The sequence below is a fragment of the Micropterus salmoides genome, unplaced genomic scaffold, assembly GCF_014851395.1.
Source record: "Micropterus salmoides isolate LMB-PRFRI ecotype aquatic unplaced genomic scaffold, ASM1485139v1 Ms_hic_scaffold_12, whole genome shotgun sequence".
NCBI lineage: Eukaryota > Metazoa > Chordata > Actinopteri > Centrarchiformes > Centrarchidae > Micropterus > Micropterus salmoides.
In genome coordinates, this window is record NW_024040263.1 from 6431106 (window position 1) to 6458583 (window position 27478).

General features: G+C 38.9%; 3 protein-coding genes across 3 annotated transcripts; all 3 read right to left on the minus strand.

The window, feature by feature from the left end:
• Positions 1–991: 991 nt before the first annotated feature.
• msmo1 (methylsterol monooxygenase 1) lies at positions 992–7287 on the minus strand. The gene is made up of 6 exons (XM_038713070.1): positions 7187–7287; positions 4746–5029; positions 4489–4637; positions 3439–3565; positions 3107–3261; positions 992–1881 (listed from the first exon to the last, which is right to left on the minus strand). The coding sequence occupies exons 2-6, from the start codon at positions 4998–5000 to the stop codon at positions 1692–1694; spliced, it is 876 nt and encodes a 291-aa protein (XP_038568998.1). The 5' UTR covers positions 5001–5029; positions 7187–7287; the 3' UTR covers positions 992–1691.
• A 1453-nt stretch (positions 7288–8740) lies between these two features.
• Positions 8741–21099, minus strand: klhl2 (kelch-like family member 2). The gene is made up of 15 exons (XM_038713071.1): positions 20656–21099; positions 17346–17465; positions 17139–17245; positions 16881–17002; positions 15906–16068; positions 15551–15660; positions 15338–15454; positions 14387–14536; positions 14165–14282; positions 12515–12712; positions 12297–12398; positions 11638–11766; positions 11242–11382; positions 11008–11151; positions 8741–10281 (listed from the first exon to the last, which is right to left on the minus strand). Exons 1-15 carry the CDS (start codon positions 20721–20723, stop codon positions 10253–10255), a joined length of 1818 nt encoding a protein of 605 aa, XP_038568999.1. The 5' UTR covers positions 20724–21099; the 3' UTR covers positions 8741–10252.
• Positions 21100–21876: 777 nt separating this feature from the next.
• On the minus strand, positions 21877–27098 carry med28 (mediator complex subunit 28). The gene is made up of 4 exons (XM_038713073.1): positions 26921–27098; positions 25101–25167; positions 24666–24778; positions 21877–23416 (listed from the first exon to the last, which is right to left on the minus strand). Exons 1-4 carry the CDS (start codon positions 27077–27079, stop codon positions 23213–23215), a joined length of 543 nt encoding a protein of 180 aa, XP_038569001.1. The 5' UTR covers positions 27080–27098; the 3' UTR covers positions 21877–23212.
• Between the last annotated feature and the right edge of the window lie 380 nt (positions 27099–27478).

The window sequence follows — 27478 nt, forward strand, 5'->3', positions numbered from 1 at the left end:
AAATAGACTGTGAATGAGATGCTTTTAAATTCAAATGTGCATGTTCACTCAATGTGTCATGATTTGATTGTGTGCTTTATTCTTCTGTTTTGTAAATGTTGCTGTAACAGTCAATAAGTTGATCAACAGAAAATTAATTATCAACTATTTGGTTCATCATTCATCATTCAACAAGAGAAAATTACACACACAGCTGGTTCCAGCTTGGCAAATTTGTTGCTTTTTTTTATCACTTTAATCTTGTGGCTGCTGATGGTCAACAAAACAAGCAATTTAAGATGTCCTCTTTTGGCTCTGGGAAATTGTTACGGTATTTTTCATAATTTTCTGTTATCCCATAGACTCAAATGTCAGTCGGATACATAATTAACAAATTAATTGATAATTAAAATAATAGTTGCAACCCTACCATAAACAGTTAACAGTTACTTGTTTAAGCACCAAAGTAAATACAGCATATGAAAAACGAACCCCTGAGGTAACACTATACAAGATAAAATGAAATGTGACTAAGATATAAAGTGGTTATTAATTTTATTTATTTATACTATTTCAGAGGGTGTTGATCATGTGATTCATTCATTGATGTGGCATTTACTAACTCAGTTTTGGTCCTGAATGTAAAAACGGCCTCACTTCCTGTTTGGTACCTGCTGCTGCTGGCTGACTTGATGCAGCTGTGTGCTGGATGGGGCAGTAGGGGTGTGTCCACAGTGCAGCAGAGAGGAGATGGTGGGGACCTTAATTCAGTGGTGAAATAAACCACTTCCCCATCAAACTGTTTCCACAGAGAAATGACAAAAACACTCACTGAGAAAATTCAGATCTGCAGGGCTAATCTTTAACAAACTGTCAGTGATCCCATTCTCTGCAAAAATGTGTCAATAAGGGACAATGTCTTATTAATACAGGCATGCATATCTGAGGAGCATAACGTTTCTTGTTGTAGCAAAAATTTCAATGTCAAACAAACTGCTCAACACAACCAAACTCAAATGTGTTCATATATTTTATTCTAATATGACAAACAACAGCAAAACATTTTCAGTGTTTATTTTTTTTAAATCAAAACAGCATTTATTTATTAATTGTTACAGTCTTTAACAAAATAGGCTTGAAAAACCTGAAAGTTCCATATGAGCCAATCCCTTTTAATCAAAAATGTTCATGGGTTTGCGTCAAAAACACGTCCGACTTGTTTCAGAATTCGGCACCGAGTTGCAACAGTTCACACCTGACTGCAGCTATAACACAATGTCATTCTGACTCAGTTTAACTCAAGAGGAAGCGCTAAAGTGCTCAGACATTCAGAGGTATACGGAAGAATTTCACGAGAGTCGTGTGGTATAACTTTTTTTCATTCAATGACCAAGCAAAGCAACAATTTAAAATCAGGATGTTGATGTTTTTTATGTAGCCAGCCGCAGTTAACAGAAGCAGACAACAATACTTCTTTTGCAGAAAGGCACAGAAGACGGACTGAAGTCAACATTCAGTCCAATTCAGAATCAAACCCCGGTAGTGCTGATTCATTTAAAGTACACCTTTAGTATTTGGGTGTGTTTCGTTAAGTGTACAGAGAGGAAAAGCAGCATTGTTTGTGTGCTCACTGTGTGGCTGTACAGCTCACTGCTTCTTCTTTCCTCCTCCTGATAGTTCAGGTGTGTGCAAGAACAGAGGCCCCGAGTGGTTTACTGCTCCTTCTTATCTCCCTGTTTCTGCATGTACTTGTTGTACTGATTGTCCGTGTTCAGCAGCTTGTCCCACCAGGTGAAGGTGGAGGCGTAGTTCCCAACGAAATTCATGTGGTGGAAGTCGTGGAAACGGGTGCCGGCGTAGAACGGGATCAGGTGGAGCGGGTTCATAGGGATGTCGTAACCACTGAGAGGGAGCAAGGAGAAAAAAAGGGGAATTCACTTTTTCATTCAAATAAATCACCAACATTTGTTCTGCCTCAGATATCAAGAAAGAGTATTTTCAATTAAACAGATCCTTCCAACAAGACATAGGAAATACTCAAAAAATATGTTTTGTAATGGAGATACTGAAGACAGGATGCATTTATTTTGGTTCTATCTATCATGTTGCTGTCTAGTGGTTGGATATCAAGACATGTTTAGTATTCTATTGCACTAAAATGAAACTTGCTGACCCTCTTGTATTAAAACTAGTGCACTGTTTTTTGTGAAGACAAGAGTGTGAGTTTTGTCACAAGGACTGTTTTATTTTAGAGGGCTTGAGTCCAAAAAAGGGAAGAAAAGTTAATTGATTTCAAAAGAAAAGGGTGTAAATATTCTTTAAATAATAATAAATATTATTTATTTATATTCAAAATCTATTTTATTTTTCTGCTCTCTCCTTTTGTGTATTGTTCTACATTTTCCCCTCACGCTTTGTACCTCACTCTTATCACAACTTTTTGTCACAAAGATCCGATTGAGTACTTTGTTAAAGTACAGAGCCTGTAAATGGCGGCAAATGTTCTAAAATTGCACTTTCAATTCAAAATGGCTGACTTCCTTTTGAGTTTAGGATATTGCCTGAAGAGGCTTTTTTAGTCTTTGGATGATACATCTACTATTTTTTGTTTTAACAGAAATTTTTCAAAGGGCACTATGGAGCCATTTTGCCACACCTTTGCATGAGACCCATATCAGATGTATATTTTCGTCACTTCTGATGCGTGTGCAAGGTTTTCCAGCACCTTTAGCCCCTGCTATTCATTTTGTGAAATAATAATAATTCTAGCAATTCAAACAGTTATATAATAATAGTTCCTCGCACCAGTTGCTCAGGCCCTAATTATAAATGTATAATAACATTAAGCCTATATGTCTGGAGAGAGTTCTATTTCACCTACTGATATGATAGTAACATCAAATGTTCTCTGTGTCCCTCTAGTGGTCAACCACACAAGTTACTGTCAGAGTTAATAAGAGAAACGTGTAGTTTGTCATGTTCTGCATCGTCTCACTGTTTATGCTCTCTTCAGAGTCATACACAGCTGACACAGCTGTATTTCCTCTAAGACCTCTGAGCGAGGGAAGGAAAGGGCAGCAAACAACAGAATGATGCAGAAAATGTGGAAGCTATTGTGTCCTACTACCTGTGGACATCGATGGTCTCCAGCAGGCGGAAGCACACCCAGGCCCACAGTAAGAACACGTGGTTACAGAAGATCATGATGCCAATGAAGAAACCAGCTCCCAGGATGATAGTCTCAGCAGGATGAGCGTATTCTGCCTGCATCCCGAACGGAGCCTGAGGGACAGCGGAGACACTGTTATGAAGACATATGCGTGTGTGTGTGTGTATGTGTGTGTGTGTGTGCTCTCACTGTTTCTCTATGTGTGGATGCTACAGCATGTTTAATAAGTAACTCTTCAGTAAAGAGATTAAGAGTTTATGTTTATTTATCTCATCACGTGTTTTACTCACAGTGAACTCGTGGTGGACTTTGTGGATGTATTTGTAGATCCTGCGGTGATGCAGTAGGCGATGGAGGAAGTAGTGCCATGTATCTTCAACAATAGCACAGCCAAAGCACTGAGCCAGGACATACGGCCTTGAGGAGGACAGAGGTGGGTCATCGTTAGAAAAGCAGAGTTATCCCAACCAGTAGATATGGCTGTTAGCTCCCACTGAGGGTCCTTAGATTAATGCCAGCATATGTGACAAAAACGATTTCTAGACAAAATTCTTGATCACTTCAAATGAAAATATATTTTCATCCCACAAAAGATTTGTGAGACTTTTGACAACAACATACACATCCCGTATAGGCAAGAAAAATAAAAAAAGATGTATTTTTTGCAATGTGCTCTAAGCTGCATTTTGTGTATTCAAGTTGCTAAATATATGTAAATAATAAACAATAAATGTTTTAATATTATTATTATGTTACTTAAAAATTTGTTGGTTATTACAAGCAAATTTTACTAACCGAAACCAGCCCATCCTCACCAGAAAAACAGCCACATGGGTCGATTATGCAGCAGCTTATTACGACCCTTTTTTTTTGTTAGGCTGCAACCTCTAGTGACCGTATGACGGAGGCAAAGGAAGAATTAATTTCAGCCATATATTTCCCAGCTCTATACATTTATTTAAACAAAATGGTTTGACGGTATTACCTTAAAAAGTACTAAAAAAAATTATTTTGTTTGTTTTACATGTAAAGCAGATTTACATGCATCACATGCATGTATTTTCTGTTCTAAATCAGATTGATGAAGGCATCATGGGGAACATGTCTGTGTAACAGACCTTTTTAGAATCTGTTTACAATTTAGATCACAGGATGAGAGCTTTGTGTCATTAATTATGCTTTAATTAGGCTATGCAGAGTTACGCTTTCTGAATCATAGTTACCACAGGCATGGATTTAACATTTAAAAGCAAGAATATTGTTGTCCAGCACACTGAGTCTACATCTGGGGTACTTGGAATGTGACGTGTCCAGGTGTGTTTTATTGTACTTCCACTGACCAGCGTGGCATGGAGTCCCAGTCATAAGGGATGTTGAAGAATTCAGTGAAGTAGTAAGTCCCGCAGATCAGAGGCAGCTGGATACAGAAATGGTTGAACAGCAGCATCTTGAAACATCTCCACTGCTTCTCCCAGGTCTCTGGTTTGTCCTGCACATGCCACAAACACAGCCATACACAGAGAGAGAAAGTCTATTAAAAGGAAGGTCATCTTAGATTTTGAAAATGAAATGTTAACATCCAGAAACCCACACAAACCTGTTGGATCTTGTATTTTTGCATGAAGGGCATGAACTGGAAGAGAAAACCAGGCAGGCAGAACAGGAAATAGATGAGCTCATGGACGATTAGCGACCCCCAGGTGGCAATTTGGAACTTGGTGTAGTTGTCCATCATGTAGCCCCAGGCGTATTTCAGGGAGGGCTGGAAGGGGTTTTCTGGCAGCGCTGCATCTACGTACTCCACCGCCAGATAGGCAGAGCTCAAGATGTCTGCTGTGCCGTTCACCGCCATGATGGATGACTGCAGGTCTGGAGAGAAGACTGGAAAACAGGAACCCCATGGTGGTGGTTACAGGTGTAACTCTCAGACAGGACGTATGACTTAAGTCACTACAGCTTCAGGTGGACAGCTAATATTCTCAGTCATGTTAGTTAGTGTACACCAAGTTTTTCAATAAAAACAATGATAATATGAAAAAAGAGAAATTAGAAAGAAATAACACTAACAATCAAATAATCACAGTAAATGCATGATATGACTGCATTTAAAAGCTAAACTTTAAAAGTTTTACAATCATAGAAAGTCAATTTACTTTCAATCTCAATTTAATAATTTGTGCTCTTTTTAAATTGACCATAAGTTCAGAAGCTTAGTTTGCGGCACATATTATTATTGTTTTAAGTAATGTATCCACATTACATAGTTATTATATTTATAAAATGCATTTAAAAAGTATATATACACTTTTTAAACACATTTAGCTTAAAACATGTACTAATCATAATTACACAAATTCTGATACTTTGGTTTGCTGCACAGTATGTTCAGCTCAGTTGGAAGCACATCTGAACATATCTGGTTCTCATACAATTGCTTTAAAAATTACATTAATTATCAGCAAACTACATTTAGCAAAACTAAATACTACATGAAACTATACAAATACTATGTCCAAGTATGCAGTCAGTACTTATAGATTGTAATGTAAGAGGTACCCTGATCCTTTATTTTAGTAAAAGTTAAAACACCATGTTAAACTATTCAAGTGTTATCAGCAAAATATACCTAAAGTAGTTTACATATATTACAGTGCAAAATGGACTATTTGACAATGTTATACATTATGTGCATTAAATATCAGCAGAATTTTAATGTTGCAGCTTGTTAAGGTGGAGCTGTTAACTACTTTATATAGAGTTGAATCGTTTCATCTATAATTACGCATCATATTTTATAAATGGGTAATTTTGTTTGGTTTTGGATGTAAAATCTGAATTTGCATAATAACTAGTAACTATAGTTATCAGATAAATGTACTGCAGTAAAAAGTACAACATAGAGGAGTAGAAGTCACTAAAATGTGCCATGAAATTGTAGGCCTACTCAATTTTAGATCATAATTTTACAAAGATGCACTTAATGCGAGAACACACTATTTTTCTGAACTCATTACTACACATAAACACAATCCCAGGTTTCTGTTTAAGACTGTGGATCAGCTGGTAAACTCAACCCCTCCTTGTGCCTCAGCTGGAAGTAATGATGACTGTGAATTGTTTTTATCTTATTTTACCAATAAGGTGGTGTCAATCAGAGCCTCTATTACCCCCACTGCCTCTTACTCAGAGGTTCCTCACCAGCAACAAGAGAGTTTTAACCAGTTTTATCCCATCGACTTGTCTGAGCTTTTAAAAACAGTATCACAAATGAGAGTGTCCTCCAGCCCACTTGATGTAATACCTACAAAATTTTTACTGAAAGTAATAGATTCTGTTGGGCCCCATTTGATCTCTGTTTTCAACAGCTCCCTATCTACTGGTTGTGTCCCTGATTATTTTAAAACGGCTTGCGTGAACCCACTTTTAAAGAAACCTGGTTTAGATCCCTCCCTCCCACATAATTTTAGACCAATTTCAAAACTGCCTTTTATTGCAAAGATTCTAGAAAGAATTGTGTCCAAACAGCTGCTCACTGTACTGGAAAATAACAAATTATTTGTACCACAGCACTTAGACTGCCTTGCTTAAAGTCACCAATGACCTTTTAATGTCTGCTGATGAAGGTATGTGCTCAGTCCTGGTACGACAACCACTCAACATTACAGAAAATCAAAAGATCATGCAGCACATACATTACCACATCTCAACGTTAATATTGAATAATATTTCAAGTTTTAATGTTTTGTTTTTTATATTGCTTTAGAGCAAAATAACGGAGGGAGGTCTACACAATGACATACCATTGTTGCCTAATGCTATGTGCGCAGGGATACAATAAATACAATTTGATTCGGTAAATTCAATAGACTACACACAATAACACTGCTAACAACAATATAACAATGTAACAAGCCGACAAATACCCACATCTACCAAACAGTTACACTAAATTACATTAAAAACTATGCACTTTAGCAATTGGTGCAAAAAAGCCAGCTGAGTAAAACATTTGAAGCCAGAACCACCGTAAACGCTCACCTTTCCGCGGTCCAGTCTACCTGAAAGGCAGCGGACGGCCGGGTGAAGTACAGTAATATCGAACAATCTGATTGGCCGAGAAGAGAGGAGACTGACGTCGGGGGGCCGTGCGGTGTCTCTGATTGGTCCGCGGGGTGGAGCGATGATAGTGAGACTGAAAGTTTCTACAGCAACGGCCAATCAGAGGCGAGCTCGTCTTTCATAACCATAGCAGTGATGAACAGACTGTGAAGGTGGAGATGGGGTGGTCGGAGTCGGAGAACTTTGAGTCATACATGTGTGTCTTCCGCCTTAAAAGTACAACTCCAAAGTCAACTCTGGAAACGTTGTAGATGATAAATGGTGTAATAAAGTTTCCCCAGTTGAAAACGTATTATTACATTTCATTAAAGCACCACCAAACTTACTTTTTTGTTAGTTTGAACTATATTTCCTGTTCATCTGATATTTATCCACATTTATTCATATTTGTATTTATTCTACTACTTTACACTACTACCATATTCATACTTACTGGTACTGTATGGTACATATTCGACTGTACTTTTTCTACCTGCCTTCTTACTCTTTACACCTGTACAATTCACAGTGTATTTAAGTGCATGTCTGTCTACTACCTGTTCTCATTACGTGTATGCATTTACTACATTACAGTTAATACATTTTACTGTTAATGTACACCTGTCAACCACAATATCATATTTGATTCTTATAGCTTATAGCTTACAGATTGTTCCCGTGCTGCACTATTCTAAATCTGAAATTCTAATTAGATTTTACTTCAGTTTTTAAAACATGCTAGTAAACGCGTTGTTCGACGAGATTGAAATTTCATTGCCAATGCTCTACTTTAACTGTTGTGCATATGAGAATAAAGAAATTGTGTTATATTTCAGTTCTTGTCATGTTGAACATTTAATTGTGACTATAGGATTTAACATCTTTTGACATTTTTCAGCAGTAATATCATACTTGAAGGACTTTCTGTGGCAACACCAAAGTGGTGCCACAAGTATTTAAGTCCTTAATTAAAAGTACACTACAGTACAGTACTGTGATGCATGTGACTGATACATTAACATGTAGGCAGCATTTTAATGTTGTAGCTGATAGAGGTGGAGATTATTTTTGATAGTGTACTTCATATAATGTTAGGTAGGTTAATCAGTGAGGATGTATCATATTTTGTAAGATAATTATAAAGGAAGCAAGTACATAAAATTTCAATCTGCCAAGTAACTTGTAACTTTATCTGTCAAATAGAAGTTTAAAATAAGTTTAAAATGGAAGTATTTCTCTCAAAAATGTCATTTTCCACCATTGCAAAACAAGCTCAAAATTTTAAAATATTAAAAGTTGTCTAAATAGAAGCAGAATTACAAGAACTTTGCCTAAATAAAATACAAAATTGCAGAAAAAAAAATGATGCCAGCTTTTGCTAAGTTATTCTGGTCAGTACCAAAAAAAAACAACGTATTAATGTTCAATACCCGACACATTGAAATTGTAATAGATTAAACACAGTACTGTAATTGAAATATCACACAAAGCACGTTCCATTTCAATATTTTACTGATTTGGCAAAGTTTTAAAAACAGATTATATCATTTCACAGCTTTAAATACAAGAAGCATATTTATTAATGATAATATAAAACAAGTAATTAAACATTGTCAAAGTCATTAGCCTACATGACATTCCTCAATACACTGACAAGAAACAGCGATACCAGTTACTATTATAGTAATTTCAATATAGGAGGAGAGGGAAGAGAAAGAGGGTGAAGGAAAAGAAAATCAAGAGTAGGTTTGGTCACTTTCCAGACAGAGAGAACAGATTAGTAAAGTAGTAAAGAGAGACAGAAACAAAGAGACATATTGAAATTGGCACATTCATAGTACGTCAGGGTGCGCAGTAGTAAATAGGGTTGCTACACCAAGGGAGAGAAGGGTACTGTTGAAGGATAGAGATGAGGGCCATGCAGTGGGCTCAGGCTGTTGGTGTCATTAGTGGTTGCAACCACAGCAAAGACAGTAAAGCACTGATACATCCAACAGAATTTTTGTTTTTGTTTTCTCAAACAGCATCTCTGTCTGTCAATGTTTTTGGCAACATGAATGAGGCTTCTCCTTTACCAGAAGAGTTGTATTCCAGTGAAAAGTCAGTTTTTTTAGAAGAAATGTACATTTTCTGCAACTGCTTCTCACGTGGCTGTTCTCAATTCATGCGGACTAACGCAACCGACACGTCATCACCGATCTAGAGTCAGCTTTCAAATGTATTTCTTTATCCCAGAACAGCGGCGCCGAGTCCAGCTGCGCTCTGTATGGTAACAGTACTCGAGACGTGACAAAGGAGAAGAAGAAGAGGGAATCAGGGGTGTAATTTGACATTCAGGCACTCTTGAACTTTACTGCAACACTGTGAAAGGTCAGAGGTCAGACAGAGCGCATTCATGCGGCGTCATACCACCACACAGAGACTCAAATGCACACAAACACATACTGTCATGTGGAGGCAAAGGAGCACTTTTAAATGCAAGCACACGCTCTCACACACACACACACACACACTCAGACACGGACACACGTTTCAGGAGGATAAAAAACAAAGGAGAAACAAAGATTTCAGTCCCAAATGGTCTTTTCTCTCCCATAGATTAGATCAGTGGTCTCTCTCAGAGCTAGTTCATGTTAACATTACTAATGTTAAAGTAACTTTGCAGTTATAGTAGCTTCATATCAGTAGCGTTTTAATGACACTGCAGCGGTACAGTGGTGCCTCAAACTTGGTCGTCCAGTCGCCCGCAGCACTCCTGCCAGGAGGGGGTTAAAACACGGGTTTGACCACCCCACCCCTTTGTTACAGCTCCCCCAATCAGGTAAGTGCAAAAATCTTCATCTTCATCATCCCCAACAACAACAATCTTGTCATTTTCTTCATCTTTGTCAGCACCTGTGCTAATGCTGCCCAACATCAAAGCATTGGCATTATAGACAGATCCAAGATCAGTATTCAGCAGGAGAATATATTCTGCTCCATATCAGTGGCAGGTGTCAAGAGCAGTCATAAGGGCTTATCGATCACAGTCACACCTGTGGTTTAAAAAACAACAACAAATATTAGGATAGTGCATCGCTATCATTTTCATAACATGATGAATATAATATAAAGAATTAATTATAAAATCTTAATGTGTTTTGTCCGCCATAGTTACTGTTGTGAGTACCAATAGTAGGAATACCAGTGCTAAAAATAGAACTGCACATCATTGTTCTTGATATGACACTGTCTTTTTTAAATTAACACTTAATTGATCCCTGGGGTAAATTACGTGAAACAGCCCACATTCAATAGGTACAAAAAGGACAGAGTAAATCAAAATGAATCAGAATTAAATTAAATATCTATACAAATACAAAAATTTACTTGTAAGTAGAGAACAAACTGTACAACTGTTGCCTCATCTAAACATGAGTATGCTGTGTTCAATTTACTGATACCACATTACATGATTCCTGGGTTAGGCAAATGTATGCAAAATCCTATATAATACAATCAGATTGGTGTTCAACGCAATGCAGTGAATGTGTTCCACTGTTATTATGCATTACATCTGACGAAACTGTTCACAATATGTAAAAGAAGAAGAAGAAAGAAAAACATCTCCTAAAGGCTGATAATGATTAAACTACCAAAGATAAGTTCAACCTTTTTCAAAAGTTACCTCTTACTGCGGTTGATGCAAAATAAGTTATATAAGTTAGCAGCATTGTACGTGCACACTTTTGAGCACGCATGTTCACGTGTTGCCTACACACCTGCATAACTGCGTCCTGTGCTCATGCAGGTAGGCAGTAGAGTCCACTTGTCTGAGTTTGGATTGTAGAACTCCACAGAGGCTAAATTGCAGCTGCCATCGTCTCCTCCCACCACATAGAGTACGTTATTTACAGCACACACACCTAAAAACACAAACCCACACACAGAATGATGATAAATGGACGTCTCACAAGAGACCCTGGGTTGTCTTGGTGGACAGACGTCTTCCTTACCCGCGTTGCGTCGACACATGTTCATGTCAGCTACCTGTCGCCAGCTGTTAGAGGCAGGGTCATAAACTTCACAGCTCTTCCTCACCAATGGACCATCATGACCCCCCACAGCATACAGTAAACCTTTTAACACACCCACACCTGTGGAGGACATTGTACAAAAAAGCGTTTTACAAGATGGTTACCACCTCTGTATTGTCATGAAATTCCCTATAGCTCAATATGCAACCCCTTTTACTACTAGTCTTATTTTTTTTTAAATCAACAGATTATCATAATTATGTCTTATAGGATGTGAGTTGTTTTGATGGATAAATCTGTCTGTCAGTCTGTCGGCTTGAAGTTTAAAAAACGTAATGTATTCAAATTTAAGAACAAAACCACACACGCTCTCACCTGCTCCGCTGCGTCTCGTGCCCATCTCTGCGATGTAGCTCCACGTGTTGCTTTTAGGGTTGTACGCCTCTACTGTACTCAGACATTGCCTGGTTGCACCATCATAACCTCCAACTGCATACAAGATCCCTGAAATACAAAGAACCCAAGGAATGCATGTAGTTCATAACTTAGAATGAGGGAGACATGGGGTGGACAAAATAATAAAAAACACATTAAAAACACAATTTGGTAGCCAAGCAGGAAATACAACTTTTGTAAAGCTCAAAACGCTGAAAGGTTTTGATGCAATTTAGCATCCCACAGCCACATCCACAGAACGTTTACTTTGGGAGATATACACTTATTTCTCTTTGTTTTACATGTTGTCTTTTGTATCCCTTCTATCTCTCTTTTCCCATTTTCTTCTTCCTGTAAAGCCCCTCTCTAAAATTTGCATGCTTGAAATTCTGTGTTGATTAAGGTCTAGTATCTTGTTATCACTTTGTTAATGCTGTTTTCCTGTGTTTTATAGCAATCTCTAAAAGAGTACAATAATGCATTATTGTATCAAGGGCTTCAAGCCAAAAGCTGTATTCATTGCAGGACTATTGTATGGTTTATAAGGTGTTGTGCAGCCTAAATGCAGACAGTAAAACTGAACTGGGAACTGTACTCACCATTGACAACACCCACTCCTACACTGCTTCGTCGGGTACTCATGGGCAACACATGGAACCACTCGTCTGTCTTAGCGTTATATGCCTCGATTGTCGACAGACCTGCAAAGACACACAGAACGTGCATCAAAAATAAAAAGCCTGTAGGGATGCAGTGTCTTGGCATCACTGATCCAGACAATTAAAACATTTTTAACGTCACACCAACAGAACTGTACCTGTGCTGCCGTCAAAGCCCCCCACAGCGTACAGGAGTCCATTGAGCACAGCAGCCCCAAGCGTTGACCGACGGTCTTGCATGCTGCTCACACTCGTCCAGCGGTCCATCATCGGGTCGTAACAGTCGACCGTCCGCACACGCAGCGAACCGTTGAAACCACCAACCGCATAGACACACCCACCAACGTACACCACACCTGGAGGCAACGTCAGAGGAAATACACTGAGAGCTAAACAAAAATATCTACAAAAAGACTTCACACATCTGGTCTAGCGAGGGTGAATATTCAAGCAGCCTCAGAGTGGACAAGTGATAAAGGGGGTCGTCTTTGGTCATGGTTACACTTTCTTTTGTGAATTTTCTTAAGGATCATCATCTAGTAAAAAAGAAAACCCTTAACTATTATTTCCTTTTGTAAAAAGCAGTCACCTATATTGTTTTTAGTGTCTACTTGTACTCTTGTTGAAAGTATTATACTTCACTGCATTTTGGAGGTGCTTGTGTTTCCATTTTTGCTTCTTTATACTACTTCTTTTCTATATTGTACATTTATTCCACTAATTTTATTTGACGTTTAACATTAGTTAGCAGTTACTTTACAGATTCAGATTATTAACACAAATTATAAACTAATCATCACTCAACTAATAAATGATGATGTATTATTATGGATTAAGCTACCAGGCATTCAAAGTAGTTTGGGTTAATGCATCACTGATTTTATACTACTTTTACTTAAGTAAAAGGTCTGACCATTCTTCCACCACATTTCTGCTGATGTAACAAAATAACGAACTTGTTTTCCTCCATGCATTCTCGCAGTGAGGCCTATCTGTGGGTGTATGTGTTGGAAGATAATCGGAAACATGCCACCAGGGGGCATGGTAAAGGATTGATGCTGTTTGCAACAATACACAGATCATCTTTAAATATGCAATATACTGAAACCAAACAAGAATGCCTCGGAATATGAATTCTGGTTATAAATAGATTGACTCTCAAAGCCAAAATATGACTTTTAAGCGTACCCACATGTCAAAAAAGACAGAAGTTACCACAGTCTGTAGCGTTGTCTGTACTTCTAAACTGAATACATCATAATGACTCGACAACCTCTGTTCCCTTTTCATACACTAATGAAAAATACAGCCTTCTTTAGCCTGAATCTGGGGGACCGTGTACTCTTTGCAACCCTCGGTATCCTTTAGTTTTTGGAAATCTCACATGAGCCACGCCATACGAGGCATTCATATTCATCAGTTGCTGTAAAATATATCACTTGAACTAGACAAATGGAAAACTCACTAGAAGGCCTGAACACCAACACATACATGGATATAGTATATTAAATATTAACATTGTACGCCATTTGCCAATAACACTGGTAATGTAAAACAAAACCTGTCTAGTTTACAAGTGGTATTTACACTTATTTGGTTGTTTTTGGGCGAGGTCCTGCAAATAAACTTCATTTTATTAACTTAATATTCACAAGTTGATGAGGACCACCTGCATGCACCATTAGTTTGGTGATTTTGGGAGTAGGTGAAGGTATAAGTCTGGCCTTCAGCTCCTCTGATGGACCCAACTTTGCGTTCTTCCAGCCACTTCATTGTGATTAAGTTTATTGTTACTGAGGGTTTCCTACCTGCTCTGCACCTCCTGGTCGGGAGCTCAGCCACCTGGTACCATCGCTGCTCCTCAAAGTCATAACATTCAACACTGCGTATGGCCTTGGGAGCCTGGCCTCCAACCACAACCATCACCTAAACAAACCAGAAACATCAGCGCCATTACATGAAGAATTTAATATAAACTTTCTTATTACCTAAGAGTAAGTCTTCATAACTCAGTAGAGGCTGTGTAGTACCTTAGGACAGCAGGCTGGAGTCCTTATGCGTGTGCGTGCAGTTTTCATCAGAGCTCTCTGGTCAGCTGGCAGCAAGTGGTACTTCATGGCTTCAATCAGGTAGTCTTTACAGGCACTGCTATTCTTAATCAGAGACTCCTCCTCTACCCGCTAACCCAACCAAAGAGTGAGAGAGGAACCAGTCAGGCAACTGGATTTACAAAGTGCTACAGTATATTGTGACAAAGAAGCTGAGGAAACCGTAAATCTAAAATCAAAGAAAAATACACTTTAAAAATAATATTTATTTATTGTACTGGTCTACTGACAAATCTAATGATTTGTAACACCCAAACAACGTTAATAGCACAAAGAGAATAAATGGTTTTATAAGTTCAGAACATCCAGTGGAGGTGCATTGGTGTTGAAATTGTAGAAATGGTAGTGTGCTTCATGTTTTCCAAAATAGGATTAAATACTAGATGGCCCAACTTTGGCCACCATAAAGACTCATGTAAAATGATCAAACATCAGCATCATAAGCTGAATCATCATGAAAGACAAAAATCTAAGTAACACAGAAGTTTTGTTAGCAATGAGAGCAAATGAGTTAATAACACAATAACCTGTTGTCTGTGAGAGGAAGGCAACTGCAAAATCCACTGTTGATGTCGAATTAACAGAAAGGTTGAGCTTCCTTGTATCAGTAACAAAAGGAGCATAATTAAAATTTTCTTTCTTCTCTTCTTTTACCTCATTCTTTCTTTTTTCAAAAGTCAATAATAGTGCATTTTTAATACACAATGCACATTCTGCGGTAGATTTGGAGATGGTATCCAAGCATTTCACACCAATCACCTGATTTAAAATTTGGGGCCAATGCTTCCTCAGATTTATCAGAGCAACAGTGACAAGAGCAAGAGCCCCATTTAATTTAAGAGAGCACAAATTTGCTTCAACAAGCACTCATACCTGCACCAGGTACTCTCTCGTAAGAAGCGGCAGGCGAACATGTTCCATCAGGTGAGCCAAATGTTCCTGCCGGACGTCTTTGTCATGGTTGACCCAAGCTATCACTGCCTCAAAAACCTACACAATAAAGTACACACTTTGATCACATCAGGTGCAAAAATCTGGTCATGCTGTCCTACCTGAATATACTGAGCAGGATGAATGTGTGTGTACCTTCTCCTCTGTGGGGATGGCGAGCTTGTCGCTGGCGATCAGGCTAGACACTTGCTCCATGCCCAAATTGAGGAACTCTTCACTCCCAACCACCTCAGTGAAATGTTGCTCTGTCAGCATAAACATCAAATAAACAAAAACTACTCTCGAACCGCAGGTGAACACAGCCTTTATTTTTCTTCACAACTGTGTTTCTCAACATTTTCATTAATTAAACCTGTTCTCATTCCGTCTCATCTATACTGTCACACATCCTCCAGGACATATAGAAACCCATTTCGGCAGAGCAATAAGAGGTGTTCACAGCACACAGACACACACAAACAAAATAATTGAGTTTTGCACACATACAAACCTGCATAGCTGTTCGCCTGTGTGAGGAGCTGAGAGCAGGCGTGTAGGTCAGCGAAGGCTCGTATTCCCAGACAGTTGGATGGATGAAGCTGAGAGCTCAGGAACTCACAACAAGCCTTTTTCACCTCATTCAGCTGGAGTAGGCTTGCTGCAGGCAGCAACGCCTGTCAAACACACACACACAGATATTAAAAGGGGCAGTGTGTAGAAACACTATCTTTATGTCAGCTGATCACAGGTTTAATCACCCAAACAATCAGCTGCATGTCACTGTTACAGTTTCCTTGAGTGAGAAACTATACTGCTCCACTTGAAGCTGCTGCTGCTGCGTATGTATAATATGTGTATTATTATAGTACAAGGTCTGTGTTTCTAAACGAAACTGTAAATAACAGTAGCAAGAACTCTAAAAGTCATATTAGTTTAGTTTTAATATTTTACACTTTCCAAGCAAGGCTAATTTGCTTAATGTCAAACATTTGAACGTGACAACAGATTCCCATTTTCAGCTTAATCTCGTAAGTATAACCCAGCAACACCTCTGCTGAAATGAAAAAAAAACCTTGGGCAGGAAAAGTACTATCATTTTGGAAAGTAATGTACCCTCTCCTACTTGGTAATACACAGTTATTGGTAGTGATAAATGTAATGTCACTAGGGGGAATAAAACTCACTGTTATTTGCAGTCAAGTTTTGTTTACTGAAGACTTGCTGTCAAGGTCGACTGTTATTTCATTCATTAGGCGTCATTTCTTCATCGTTAACAGGTTGTTGAGGAAGGACATAAAACAAGGATCAATCTATAGATGTGTAGCTATGGAAAAATAGCCAGTTTCATTTCATAGGGCGGTCAGAAAGGCGGTATCTTTAAAGAGGTTCAATCAGGCATTTGGAGGGGCTGATGGAGAATTTTGAACAACAGGATATAGGTATTCAGATAATGCATTTATGGGAGTATAAACGTGTGTGGGTTTACCTGCACGTTATCCTCTGTGACCTGTATCTCCGCTGTGTAGATGTAGTCTACCAGCAATCCCAGAGTCCAACCGTCCATCTCCTTTATCCTCACTCGCTTCGCCCTGCTCTCTGCCATCTCACCTGTGGGTACACACACGTGTTCAGACATCCATTACCGCACAGGACATAACAAACTCATAAAAACAGACACTTGAAACACAGGGTGCAAAGATGCAAAGATGGACGTCCAGCAGCATGGATGGAAGAGAGGCCTCACCTGTGAACATAGCGTGGAAGTAGGGACTCCCAGCAGCCAGAACCACCCTGTGAGCAGAGATCTCTACATCTTCCGCCACTATGGTCACATCACACAACAAGCTCTGGCTGTATGGGAATGTTAAGAGAATGAGAGGCGAGAGATTAAAATTAAAGTTTAAATTGGTGGTACTTTGTGGATGATGAAACAAACAAAGAACTGCATCACCTGCGCAGCTCGTTCATGACTTTGAACGCCTTCCTCATGTGCCGGGGGTTGAGAGTGACAGGACCTTGCCGCTCGACTCCATCTTCTTTGTCCAGAGTGTGTGGACAAAGTCTAGTGCACCTGAGAGGGACAGGTGACAGATTCATGAAGCAAACAAACAAACAGAATAATTAAGTAATTGTGTCTGGCTAGATCATAATGTATGTTCTCTTTTACATACAGGAGGTTGGTAAGTAAGTGAAATTACACAACAAGGTGTCCACGGCTAGGCAATAAAATAATGATAATTATCACGATATAATATTTCTCAATAACAACATAACAAATGTTTGATTTAATTCATTTGAATCACAAATTAGCACTTAATTTTTCTATTAAGATCTTTATTTTTTTGAGGAAAAGGGACTGAAAAAGGACTTTACTTAATTTTACTCATCTGATTTGTTGAAAAAACGATTTTATCATAATTACTTTGAATTTTCTACCTGAGGTTTGTGAATTTTTTCTCACCATAAAGAATAGTTTAAAACCCCAATTAACCATCTGGTTTCTTCAAATTTCACTCAGGAGCAAAAATCAGCCTTTAAACTTAAAAGAAATAATGATTTAACATTTATTGTGATGATTATCAATATCAATAATTTTTTATTGTGATAACATTTTTGGCCATATTGCCCAGCCCTACCTGATATACAAATATAGTTGTTATTTTCCATAACAGGTCATCTCAGAGTGCATTATCGTTCATATGCGATGGCCACGTTCTACAGAATGAGAAGCTGTGCTCTAACACGGGGAAACTATATTTTTTCATTTTTCTCTCATGGTCCTGAGATTTCTGTCTCCACTAAAATACAATGAAAAAAAAAAAATCAAACCACAAAAAGCTACTGTATGTAATAACGTGGTTTTTTTTTATTTGTTTGAACACACCCTTTAATGTGTTGACTGGATCTTTGTTTGAGGTGTCATGCCACCTGCCAGCCAATCAGAAACAAGTACTTTCTATGACCATGACATAAAAAAATAAAATAAAAGAGCACTGTCTGCATAACAGCCTAATTTATATAAATTACCAAAACTGCTTCAACTGGGGTGCATTCCAACAGGCTGAATGTCAACTAGCAGCATTTGTCAGCTGTACAGAGATAAAACTGAAAGGTGCACCAGTACAAAACTGTTTTTTAAGGGAGGCATACACAAAAATCATTACAATCAACGGCAAGCACATACACATTACATGAAGGTCACAGTTTGACAGGGACATGATTGATTAGTATATGACAAATGCTGCTCCTACATGAAACCTATGAGTCAGCACTCTAGCACAATTTGCAACTGTGATTTAGTTATGTCACAGTTAAAGGGTCGATTCACCCAAATTACAAAAAAAAAAGAAGAGGTTTCTTGAATACAATCCTTTCTATTAAAGACATAGTCCCCCAAAAACTGTTGACAGTGCGTCATGTGGACTATGCAGAGTAGTTGGAGAGAAATATTGCTGTTGTACTGTAATATTTTCATTGCTGTAAGAACCAAAAATAACACATCCACTGTACTAAGGTGTAGAAGATTAGATATAAGAACAAGAGTAAGTTTGATATAACTAATACTAAAAAAAACTATCAGTATGATGCAGTACAGTTCAACAGAACCACAAACTACTGCCTCCAAAACGATCATGAAGTTGAATCAACACCTCTCTGAAACAGTTTCAACATAACCTTCACAAAGGTAGGATTTATTGCAGGACTGTTGCATGACACTGCATTAGTTTTAGTCAGGTGTACAAAAACTGGACCCTACTGACACTACCTCCCAACCTCTGTGAGCAGTTATGTGTACCCTTTTGCTTCCAAGCTACCATTAAGTAACAACCCAACCCAACCACTACCACTATGCTGGAATAATACCACCTGGGCTCAACTTTTATGTGTGTCAATTGGTTTGAGGTGATTTTATTAAAACAACAACTTTCTTTAGGAACGTGCATCATGTGAGCTCAATGTACCTATTAAGGTCTTCAGATGAACTTCTGAAAGACAGGGCCACAACATTAGCATATAATGCAAGGCTTCTCATAGTTGATTCTGTACTGTAGCTCCATAACAAATTTGGAATTAATCAAATTACCTAAACCAATTGACACACAGTGAATCTGGGTCTTTTGGCAAGATAAACCAGCCTTGACCTAATCAAATGGCAACTAAGCGAAAATTTGAATTCAGCACTTCAAACTATAACTAATTAACTGACTGAAGAAGTATTCAGATCCTTTTCTTGAGTGAAAGTACCAATACTTTAATGTAAAAATACTCGGTTACAAGTGCAAGCCATTCAAACCTCAATCCTACTTGAGTATTACATATAGTTCATATTATCAGCAAAATATACTTAGTATCAAAATGAAAGTAGTTATTCTGCAGAAAAATTACCAGTGACAGACTAGTATTATTATGAATTATTTTATTACTGATGTATCATGTAACATTTACTGTTGTAGCTGGTTGAGGTGGAGCTGATTTGAATTATTTTATTTACAGTTCTGTACTTAAGTCCAGTTGTTTGCAACCAGAAGTGTTCTGGTTCACATGATAAATCGGAAGAAGTCCTGAGAGGAAATTTTAAAAAGGACAAAGTTTTTTGTTTTGTTACAGATTTATATTCAATTTTTGGAATTTCCCCTAATCTAAGCAGCATTTTGTGAATCATTTGATATTTTTAGGGGTTGGAAGATACTGATGGCTCTGCACTTTATAAGATGATCATATATGCTGTATGTCGAATATGGCTGTCAAATAAATGTGGAGGAGTAACAAAGTACAATATTTACCTCTGAAATGTCCTTAAGTATAAGCATAAAACATGGTATTACTCACATTTAGTACAAGTACCTCAACAATGTAAATGTACTTACTTTAAGGCTTTCCACCACTGTAATCAGCACACACAAATGGCCCCTCTCTCTTTTATAACAAAACATCCAACCCTTAATCTAATTATACTGCTCACGGCAAAATCACGTGGCCCCTTGTTTTCTGACACAAACACCCACCCACACACACACATGGCACTTAACACATATATCCCCTCTGCCATAAACAAAACACCTGCGCTGTAACAACAAATCATAACATTATAACACATCCAGGCTCGGCATCAGTCCCCGGGTATCAGTGACCCCCCCGCGGTCAGTGAGCAGCCACACCGGCTGCCCGCTGTCTCTGTCAATGCGGCACCATCAGTCAAGCAGCCGCTGGGAAACGTCAACACACACGCTAACACACACTGCTTTTTTTAATGCACTTACAGCGGGTGACTGTCCATGATTCCGGTGTTTCTCAGAGGCTGAAAACTTGGCCCAGCGGCATGCACCATTCCATATCCACAATGTCGTCTTCAGTGGGTCTAAATTCAAGCGTGAATCACGGCGATCAGGTGTCCAGAGGCGGCGAGGAGGGCTGACGGCAGCCCCATTAAATCAGGCTGGTTCGTATAAATACAAAGCCCGACTGCGGTGACACTCAGTGCAAACACGTTGCGCCTCCACCCGGCTGTTAACGCCCGCTGACTGCTTCTTCTGTCGGCGCCCCGCAACAACAACAAAACAAAAAAACCACAGCGTCAAAAAGAGGGTTTATTCTGCTTTAATGCTTCTCCCTCTTCCCTCCTGGGTGTATATGGGTGCGAGGGGCGGACGGACAAGGCTACCTGTTATTCTCCAATCGCTGATTAAAACGCACAAACAAGGACATGTCGGCAAAGACGGTCCTCTGAGCAGCCAAGGCGTCCCACAAGAAAGCACTGTCTCCCTCTAGCTGTGGGAGACCGGGCAGGGAGGAGGCACACACGCGATTATAATACACATTCTCATGGTAAATAGATCAAACATCTGACTACTTTGGACAAATAGATTGCAGTGTTACAGCAGGCCAATTCAGACAACAAAAAACACAAACAAATGTATGAACCCGAATCAATAAAAAGCCAAATAATGTACAGTCACAAATTAAAAACATGAGAATAACAAGCCTAACATATCAGAATATTTAACTTTAATATGTATTGATTATACACTCTACAATGAGTTGACATTAGTGCCTATTACTGTACCTTAATTGTAGAGATCAGTGGATAATGTTGCTGTAAAGAAATGTGCAAGGTACTACGGTGCTACTAATAACTATTCATTAAATATAGATTTACACTCACAGGAAAAGCTCTGTTAATTAATAATGTAGAATTAAGATAATTATCAAGTCAGACTATCTCATAATTTCGATTTAGTGTATTACATTTATTCATTTAGCTGACGCTTTTATCCAAAGCAACTTACAATTGTTATATATGTCAGAGGTCGCACGCCTCTGGAGCAACTAGGGGTTAAGTGTCTTGCTCAGGGACACAATGGTGGATGGGTCACAGTGGGGGATTGAACCCGGGTCTCTCACACCAAAGGCAGGCGTCTTATCTCAACTGTCTATCTAATACCTCGTATTCCTACTGTGTTTGTAATTGTTCCTTTTTTTGCTGTTTTTAATCTGTGAACCTTGCATGTAATTTCATTCTACAGTGTACGGTGGAATGACAATAAAGAAATCTTGAATCTTGATAACATTTCATTATATTTCTTTTTCCAGTCAGAAATGGGTTTCAATAAAGTAAAGTTTCAAGTTGAGGATAAATAACAAGCATTTACTCAACTACAGCTAATTCAGTAAAGTAGTCATCATCTCAATCAGAGAATGTAGCCTATAACAAGAACCAAAGGGGAGCTGATTTGGAGCTCTGCAAATGCAATGATAAATGTACGGTTCCCCAGTTTTCTCATGCCACGACCACAGACCCTTGTTTTGCAAAAAGCCTTGTCCCCAGAGCCCATCTGTAGAGATTTCTGTCTGGCTGTACTGCCAGCGGACAGGCGATAGCTGTGAAGTCTGTTATGGTGTGAAGTCACTGAATACATTAGAGACACCAGGAGGCTCAGTCATGGCTTATCTGAAGTTATTTCTCTGTCATGATTTCATGCATAAATGACTTGGAATTAAAGCTGTGATTACGTTCTTCTTTAAATCCATAATGGCAAGATTCCATATTTAATTATAAATACATAATCATATATAGATATTTAATGTAAATGCATGAATATTTTAAATTATGCATCACAGTTTTAGCAATATTGTAAGGGATGGTTTTCCATCCACGGGACAAGCTTTGGAGAATAAAGGAGTGATTTAGTACTGCATTTCCATAAATGCGGCAGAAGCCGGAATCTTGACTTTTAAGTGTAGGTAGCCAACAACTTTATAGCATGTAGTCAATACCCATGTCTTTTAAACTCCATGACTTTTCCAGTAAAAAAAACTGTAGTCCAAACTGTGATTGTTTCAGACTTTACAAAGACACAAAAGACTTTAAACAATTGTTTTGACTGGCTGAGTACTACTCTTCAGGACTGGTAAACTCATCTTCATGTGTAAAGTTGGTGAAATACCCCTTTAAATTCTAGAGCTTAAACCTGCATCCAATAACAATAGTCTAGATTCAAAATACTCACAAATTTCATTTTATTTTTACCGTAAAAAAGTCAAACAGAAATATTTACACAAATCAAAATACTGAAACAAAAAGTTTAAATAAAACTATCTATGTCGTAATTTCCCCACAGCTTGGCAGAGACAGCGTCACATGTTTGTCCTCTTCTTTAATGTTTAGGTACGATCACACGATACCTCTGTCCTGCAAATATTCACTCCATCTCCCATTCACTTTAAGTCAAGCCTCTGTGAGTGACTGTTTCAGTGTGATTTTCATCCGGCTGCGGCTAACTTGCAGGTCAGGTCCAATGTGACCGAACATTTAGTGTGTTAGTTTGGTTTTAAAGGGGCAGGGGGGAGACTCGCAGAGGCCTGCTCCAGAAAGGCCAGCGGTCCAGGAGGGGGAAGGTCTGAGGGTTTGCGGTGCTGCGCGCTCACATCCTCAAGCACTTGTTGCCAGTGGTGTAGTTTGGCCAAATGTTTCTGAACCAGGGTTTCTTTCCTCTGTAGCTCATTACGTAACTCTGACACATCCTGCAGTGGCAAAAAAAAAAAAATGTACGTGAGAAAAGAGAAGGCACATTAACAAACAGAGAGAAAAAGATTAGTACGTAAACACTGACAGCATGTCACAAATTCAGATCGAAGAAATCAGGAAATGTAAGTGAACCCTGGATACGACGCAGATAATGGTTCCCAACATGGAGTTTAGGATCTCCAAGATTTCACCTCATGCTTACACACGTAATTTGGGGATCATGAGTAGTTTTTATGAGAGCCAAAACCTTCAAGTACACAAATGAATGGAAAAGTAAGGGGAAAGTACATGGATGGGACTACTTCAAAGCTGTCAAGATAAATGAGAATGGCTTCATTTTCCTACTGGAACAGGATCTGGGACTAGCACCTATTTGATAATGTTACTGCAATTTGAATTAGGATTATCTCGGCAACAAAAAGGAAATCGGTAGAATGTCAAAAGACAGATTTGTTGAATTTCTTCAAACCAGTAGGTAAGTCAGACCCCAAGCAGGCCCAAGACATCTCAAAGGATCAACAGCGTGGTGATAATAGCAGCACAGTGATGAGCAAACTAAGAAGCAGGAAAAGGAGGCAGAGGACTGTGTGGATGTTTTGTTGGCAGTATTGGACAAATAAACAAGGTAAATAAACATTTTTTACTACTATGCTCTGTTGTGTAATGTTGACGATTGATTGGGAGTGTGATGAGTATGATGATGACTAATGTATTAGGCCAATGAATGAGGAAATGCAAGCCCTACATATAGACCTACCGGTAGCAGAACTGTATGCTAGCAAGTGGATTCATGCTTTTTGGTATCTAAATATTTTGGCATATGATTACTGTAAGCCCCAGAGTTAAGCAAGTGGGCGTTTGTGCTGTGAAATGGTGAATTGAGTCTGGATAAATTAGCGGAGACAGACAGAACAGGTCACTTAGTTTGATTTCTTAGCCAGTTTGCTTTTCACTGTTGTAAATAGAACTTTCTGCACTACTTCAATTTCCCCACATTGTAGCAGCAATCCACAGACAGAAGGGAAACGACAGGGAAGTTAAGGGACACTCAACGAGAGCGACAGTGAGTGAGGGACGCAAACTGTAAACAGCTCTTTCCACACACCTCCCAGTGCTCATTTTGAGTGGTTATTGTGAATGATCTCATTAATACATGTAAATAAATAATGCATTGTTTTGCACTCTCTGTGCTCTGGGACATCCTGATTTATAAATTACGCACTGCAAGTAAGTATAATAATTTACCTCTTTCACCACCTGCTCTGGTTTCTGCACAGACAACTGAAGCCTTTTCTGTAAGAAGAAGCACTCCGTTTGTCGAGCCACGTCCAGGAACTTTTGTATGCACTGGTCAACACCTGCAAATAGACATACACCGATATACAGATTACAATGGTGCGGCTGTGGCTCAGGATGCAGAGTGGTTGCCCACTAATAAGAAGGTGGTAGTTCAATCCCTGGCACCTCCAGTCTGTAGCATGTCGAAGCGTCATTTGGCAAGATACTGAACCCCAAATTGCTGTTTCTGTTTCTGATGAGCAGTTGGCACCTTCAGAAACAGTATCTATATGTGAGTGTGCAAAAGCCCTTTGAGTGGTCCGAAGACTGAAAAGGCTTTATACAAGTACAGACCATCTACCGTTTAAACTACCTTAAACAAAAAAAAGAGGCTTCTCTCACCAGTTCGAATCTCCTCCTGGTCAGTACCATTAACGTAGTCTTGGCTTACCAGGGATGCAAAACATGCCTGAAGAATAAATGCAGAGAGAACATAAATAAATTAGACTTTTTCTAAATGGTTCAAATCCTGCTCCTTGGCGTTGGAGTGAGGGTGTTTTTTTAGCCCTCTAGTCCCTGACTGGATGAATAAGGATAAAAACCAGCAGGTCCGTCAAGGCCAGGTGACAAACATTATTTTGCCGTGAGAATCTGTTTCCCCTTGAATGATACCAGATGTCTATCCTAAGGAAACAGGAAAAGAATATTCAAGATAAGACTACATGGTTAAAAGTATGTTGACATCTGACACCATTACACTTGTACTGTATATGACTGTTGGGCTTTAATATGCTACTCTAACAGCCTTCACTCTTCATGGAAGGCTTCCCACAGGATTTTAGAAATTGGCTGCTAAGGCTGAACAATTAATCGAAATATTATTGAAATGGCTGTATGCAAATTGCAACAGTTTTTTGATAAAAAGTCAAATGTGTCACAATTTTTCAGCATATCATTCAGCCCTACTGGGTGCAGGGATTTGCTTCCATTCAGCCACAAGACCATTAGTGAGGTCGGTCTCTGTCATTGGATGATAAGGCCCGGCTCACAAACGGCGTTAGAGTTCATCCTAAAGGTGTTGGGTGAGGTTGAGGTCAGGGCTCTATGCAGAAGAGTCAAGTTCTTCTACACCAAACTGAAAAAATATTTCTTTACAGGTTTCATTTTGCGCAAAGGAAAAGCCTTACAAAAAGTGAGATACACATCTACTGGAAATCCCAGCAGCCAAAAACGCTAATTTCAAGAGCAGCAGAAAAGGTTACAGTCGAAAGAGTACAGGCATGAATAATAAACTTAACATGAACTTTCAGGAACATGGTATTGTTGCTGCTGGCAGTCACACTGTCATGACTTACTCAGAGACTTGAAATAACAGAGCCATCTTTAATTTTTTAATACTAACACCTGTGCTTTTTACTGCTATAAAAGTTGAAATGTCTGCTGTGAAAAATGCCCTTTTGTTTTATTTCTTATTAATATACTGCAAAACTTCTATTAATAGCCCAGGCTTTTATTTGCCTAAATCACTGAACTCACTATGCTGTCCCATATTTGGGACAGCCGGTAAATCTGAATGAACACCACGTTGGTGCTCATTGTTTCTGCAAAATGAACTAAATTTTTGAATTGTGGAGAATGTAACATTTATATTTGTATGCAGGATATACACCAGTGGTTCTCAACCTTCTCTGATAGGACTTTGGCTTTTAGATGTTTTATTCCAGAAAGTGTATGAAAACCAGTGATTACTAACTTGGAACTATTTCCTTAATTTCAACTAAGGGGCCTAGTCCACACCATGGAAAACTGCCCCAGAATAAAAGTAAACATGTTATTGGGAAATGAAAGCGTTGTAGTCTTGGCTGTAACATCTCAAGTAAAAGAAACCAAAGATACAGGTTATGTTATTGGGATGTTAAGAAGTCGCTATTGTTTGGGTTTAGGAAAAAAGGTTTGCACAAAGGAAGGAAGTGTTAGATTTGGAGCTTTTATGTCAGCTGTCAACAAGCTGTTTTGCTGGACTACAGACCCGAGTTATCTAGGCATGATTTACTCAGTAAAGACGTGCTCATTTTTGCTTTCCACCGCCCTCTGCTGTGAGTCTGTATCTGAGTTAAGCAGCACCAGCGAATGAAACATTCAACCTCACCTAACGTTAGCTAGAGTTAGCTGATAACCGTTAGCACACACAGCTAACACAAGTTAGCACATTAGCTTCCTACCTCGAAGGAAGCCTCCAGTTCATCTACCAGGGTGTTGCTTCCCGGGGGCCTGGTAGCTGTAACGGGGAAGCTCGGCTGACCCGGTCCACCGGGACCCCCGACTGGATGCGCACCAGACGGCTGCTGACCGGAGAACATCCCACTCATGGACGACGCCATCTTGATCTGAGCGTTGTCTGTCTACCCGGTCCGCACATGCGCACTCAGACGGAAGCTCTTACTGGCCAAAAGTTTGAAGACAACCCTGTTCACATGTTTTTGTTGGTTTTGGAGAGTTTTTCGTGGTTTGGCTAATTTTGGTTAAAAGTTATCTTGATACAACACCACAAAATTTATATTTTTAGGGATGATTTTCTATATTGTATATTTCTAATATTGGATACTTTAAGCTTCCACAAAACCTTAATATGCAGCAGTATAAAACAGAAAAAAAAACAAACAAAAAAAACACTATTTGGTTGAACTCCTCATAACTCATGCTGGGGCGCAAGTAGACTTTGTTTTAAGGGGTCACAAACCAAAAAGGTTTGGAACAACTGTTTTAGATACTAGTGTGCT

Coding starts and splice junctions, on each gene's coding strand:
- msmo1 (XM_038713070.1), bottom strand. CDS start 5,000: ATGGCGGTGAACGGCACAGCAGACATCTTGAGCTCTGCCTATCTGGCG. Junction 4,638..4,745: donor AAAAATACAAGATCCAACAG/GTTTGTGTGGGT, acceptor TGGCATGTGCAG/GACAAACCAGAGACCTGGGA. Junction 3,262..3,438: donor AAGTCCACCACGAGTTCACT/GTGAGTAAAACA, acceptor GCTGTCCCTCAG/GCTCCGTTCGGGATGCAGGC.
- klhl2 (XM_038713071.1), bottom strand. CDS start 20,723: ATGGTGCATGCCGCTGGGCCAAGTTTTCAGCCTCTGAGAAACACCGGA. Junction 16,069..16,880: donor TCACAGAGGATAACGTGCAG/GTAAACCCACAC, acceptor TGTGTTTGACAG/GCGTTGCTGCCTGCAGCAAG. Junction 14,537..15,337: donor CGAGAGAGTACCTGGTGCAG/GTATGAGTGCTT, acceptor TGGTTGGGTTAG/CGGGTAGAGGAGGAGTCTCT.
- med28 (XM_038713073.1), bottom strand. CDS start 27,079: ATGGCGTCGTCCATGAGTGGGATGTTCTCCGGTCAGCAGCCGTCTGGT. Junction 25,168..26,920: donor AACTGGAGGCTTCCTTCGAG/GTAGGAAGCTAA, acceptor TTTATTCTTCAG/GCATGTTTTGCATCCCTGGT. Junction 23,417..24,665: donor CAGAGCAGGTGGTGAAAGAG/GTAAATTATTAT, acceptor TTGCCACTGCAG/GATGTGTCAGAGTTACGTAA.